At 53.6% G+C, this 3,431-nt stretch overlaps 1 protein-coding gene across 1 annotated transcript; it reads right to left on the reverse strand.

Annotated features, from left to right (window-relative positions):
• Nucleotides 1-41: 41 nt before the first annotated feature.
• On the reverse strand, nucleotides 42-3,421 carry LMAN2 (lectin, mannose-binding 2). Its single transcript, XM_010293700.1, has 7 exons — nucleotides 3,308-3,421; nucleotides 3,081-3,198; nucleotides 2,700-2,779; nucleotides 1,397-1,558; nucleotides 1,130-1,244; nucleotides 689-808; nucleotides 42-528 (listed from the first exon to the last, which is right to left on the reverse strand). The coding sequence occupies exons 1-7, from the start codon at nucleotides 3,407-3,409 to the stop codon at nucleotides 368-370; spliced, it is 858 nt and encodes a 285-aa protein (XP_010292002.1). The 5' UTR covers nucleotides 3,410-3,421; the 3' UTR covers nucleotides 42-367.
• Between the last annotated feature and the right edge of the window lie 10 nt (nucleotides 3,422-3,431).

Genomic DNA, 3,431 nt, shown 5'->3' on the forward strand with positions numbered 1-3,431 from the left:
AGAACCCCCCTTCCCCCAGCTCAGACAGAGCCAGAGCCGCAGGTGGTGTCAGTCCTTTAATGCCCCACTCGCAGCCCCCTCCCGACCCCTTTACATTCACGCCTGCACAGAGGCAGTGCAGCCGGGAGCGCCAGAAAAAACAGGGGAGCGATCACAGGCTCCAGCCCCACAGCCCTGGGGAGGCCAGCAGGTACAGCCCCCTCGGTCCAAGCCACCAGGCACCGAGGGCCAGGCAGGGGGTACAGCCAAACAGACAGGTAAGAAAATACTTCTGATATTTCTCAGAAACAGCTTTTAGAAACCACAGTTTTTACAACTCCCCATAGAAAAGATGGGTTTAGGCACAGGCCACGGCCCAGGTCTTCAGCTAGTAGAAACGCTTGTTCCGCTCCTGACGTTTCTGGAAGACCACAGCTCCCACCACCGCACAGACGATGATGCCCAGTAGCGCGCAGAGCAGGAGCAGGAACACCTTCCAGCCCGTCAGAGGCCCACTTCGGAAATTCCCCGTCGGGTCATCCACGTTGTCTGCAAGGACAAGAACAGCTACAGAGAGGGACCTGGCTTTGGCTCCTGCAGGGGTTCACAGGGAGTCATGGTTCTGATGCCTTTCAACAAGCCTTTAAGCGTCGAGCCAGCCCCAACATCACAATCGTCCATCAAAGGCTTCCAAAGCCCAGAGACTCACCTTTGGGTGATTTAAGGAGGCTGACACTAGGCTCAATCTTGGTCCAGTCAACAGTCTCATCTTCTAGAGGGTGCTCCACCATGAGCTGGAATAGCTTCATTGAGATAATGTCATGATTGTCTAGGAAACAACCATCAGCACCAAAGACTGTCAGAAGCTGAGACATCCACACACTCAGCGCACCCCTAGGACTGTGCTTTGCCAGGCCCAGGTCTCCTTCCCTCTCAAGCCACCCTCACACCCCACGTATCAAACTGCAACTTGAGATGTTCCTTAGCTCTTAGGTGCCTCCCTTTCTCAGGCCACGGGTCCTTACCCAATAGGGTTTCAAGATTTCAACAATTCAGGGAAAAGAAGCCATCAAAGCCATCCAATGCATCCATAGCATTATATTCCGGGCTCCAAACAGCAGGTATTCCTGCAAGCAAAGCCCCCTCTCACCAGACAAATCTCCAGTGCCAGCAGAAGCACCGAAGAAGTAGCCGGTTGGCAGCTGCACCCCTGCAATGTCAATGCAGTTCTTCCATTCATTCCTGTCTTCCACATCAGTCATCACCTGTAAGACCAGGGGAACGTCACACCAAGAACGCACACTGCCATCCTGCCTGCCTGCAGCTGCAGGTCACCTACTGACACAGCAACACCCACCCCTCAGCACTGCCCCATCTAACATGCACGAGACACTGCAGGTGCCTGCCAGCATCTCACCGTCAGGCGGCCTCGGGAGTACCGAATTGCCAGGAAAGTGTCATGGTTCTGGTTCCGAAGGTCAGCGGTGCACCCCGCCAGCTCTGTCCAGCGCCCATCCTTACTGTGATCGTACGTCAGGGAGCCGTTGTTCACCATCGCAGAGATATAGGGGAACACGCGCTGCAGAGAGGAGAGCACTGGTACTTTCAGTCTGCAGGAGCCTTTGAGCTGCAGGCCAAGAGCCACCTTCCCCCGCCCAGTCAGAAACCCCAGCGAGAGCAGGATCTCAGCCAGGCACGGCAACAGAGCCACAGCATTGCTGCACAGTCAGGTACAGAGACCAGAACAGTGAAATCAAGACTCCTTGTCTATGTAAAGCTGCTTCTAAAATGAATGAGAGCTTGTTCTGTCTAAAGCAGAGCAGCCATTTCTGACCTTCTGTATCAAACCCGCCCAGGAGCCCACACCGTACCGCATGGCCAGGGTAATGAGACCACCGCAGATTTGCAGAGTAAGCACCAGACCAGGTAAGAAGTATAGAGAAGTAACAGAGCACAGGACCCAGAGCGGGCTGAAAGCCCACATAAGCAGCATAACCACACTCAGGGCTTTGTAGTCAGCAGATTACATACACCAAGAGAGGCCAAATGAAAGCAAGAATTCACCTCCCACTGAGCATCAAGACAATAGGAAGATGGGTCATTTCCAGGTGCTTTATGACTTAAGTGTCATGTTTTCAGCACAATAGATCTCACTATCACAGTTACATTTTCTGATTGTGCCGTAACAACATCCACAAACCCAGAGCAGGAGAGAAGAAAAGGATGAACAGCCCCCACAGGGCTGATCTGCATTTCAGCCATGGGGAATTCTGGAGCAAAAAGCCAGTTCAGGAGTCTGTCTTTTAGAGACACACAGGTTAGAAAAGAGAATAAGGTCAGAAACAACATGGAACAATCAACCAAAGCACAGAGAAGTTCAGGAAATAACACTCGGTATGAACATACTCTTAGGCAGATTCCTCTAACTTTACTTAACAAGTGATGCATAGTTTATACCAGTCCTCTGCTGCCTCTCATCCAGAGGAGAAAAGACCATAGAACATCTGTGTAGTCAACAACAGCAGAAGATGGAGCAAGGACCTTCTTATCTCTGTTAACACACATTCAAACTCTTCCCTTTACCAGCTCCCATGACAAGAGCAGCAGCCCACTCTCACATAAGGAGAGATTTTTCCTTGGTCCAGGCATGAAGCACCTGGAGCACAAAGCTGTGAGGAAACAGCCTCCTCGGCACTTAATGATCTCCCCAAAGTACTCACCTCTGTTGCTTCATCATTGGGATATGTATCAAGGAAGATAGCCAGTCCATGAAAGTTGTCTTTGCTGCCAAAGACAGGACCTGGAACAGGGCAGAACATAGGGAACAGAAGGCTCTCAGATAGAATTTGTGCTCAGAGACTTCTACTGAAAAGAGCTGTAAGAGCTGTTTATTGCCAGGCAGATGACTGAAGGCACCTGTTTCCAGGGCAAAATGCACAAGACACGCCATCCCGATCTAGTAAAACCAGACAGAGAGCTCAAACACTCTCCTTAGCAAGAAACCTTCCAGGACAGGGGCAGCTCCCTGGACTGCCCCAGGGCACATGTAAGTGCTGACGAGGCCTCAGGCCGGCCAGGCAGCCCATGGCTGCGCACCGTACCTGGCACCAGGCGCTCCTGCGTGTACCATAGGGCCAGGCCGTCCCCATGCAGGTTCTTCTTGCCAGCTCCGTGGATCTTGAAATGGACGTGGAGCTCCCAGTCCTTGAGAAAGCAGGGCTGTGCAAAGAGACCGCCCAGCAGCGTCAGGGCAAGAGCCGGGAGAGGCGCTGGGGCCGGCCCGAGCACCCAGCGGCGTCCCCCCTGCCCCTGTGCCCCCGGCTCTCACCACGCGGTTCCAGATAGAGCCCTCCCGGCTGCGCTCGTCGGGCGTCAGGCGGACGTACTGGCTGGTGACCATGGTGCTGCCCTGGAAGTCCCACAGCGGCATCGCGGCGGAGCCCGCACCTGCA

Source organism: Phaethon lepturus, unplaced genomic scaffold (assembly GCF_000687285.1).
Source record: "Phaethon lepturus isolate BGI_N335 unplaced genomic scaffold, ASM68728v1 Scaffold40938, whole genome shotgun sequence".
NCBI lineage: Eukaryota > Metazoa > Chordata > Aves > Phaethontiformes > Phaethontidae > Phaethon > Phaethon lepturus.

What these genes read in the sequence shown, in the direction of transcription:
- LMAN2 (XM_010293700.1), bottom strand. Translation starts at nt 3,409, where the DNA reads ATGCCGCTGTGGGACTTCCAGGGCAGCACCATGGTCACCAGCCAGTAC. An exon ending in GCAGGAGCGCCTGGTGCCAG is followed by an intron (nt 2,780 to 3,080) that starts GTACGGTGCGCA and finishes GCCCTGTTCCAG; the next exon opens with GTCCTGTCTTTGGCAGCAAA. An exon ending in CCTCCTTAAATCACCCAAAG is followed by an intron (nt 529 to 688) that starts GTGAGTCTCTGG and finishes TTGTCCTTGCAG; the next exon opens with ACAACGTGGATGACCCGACG.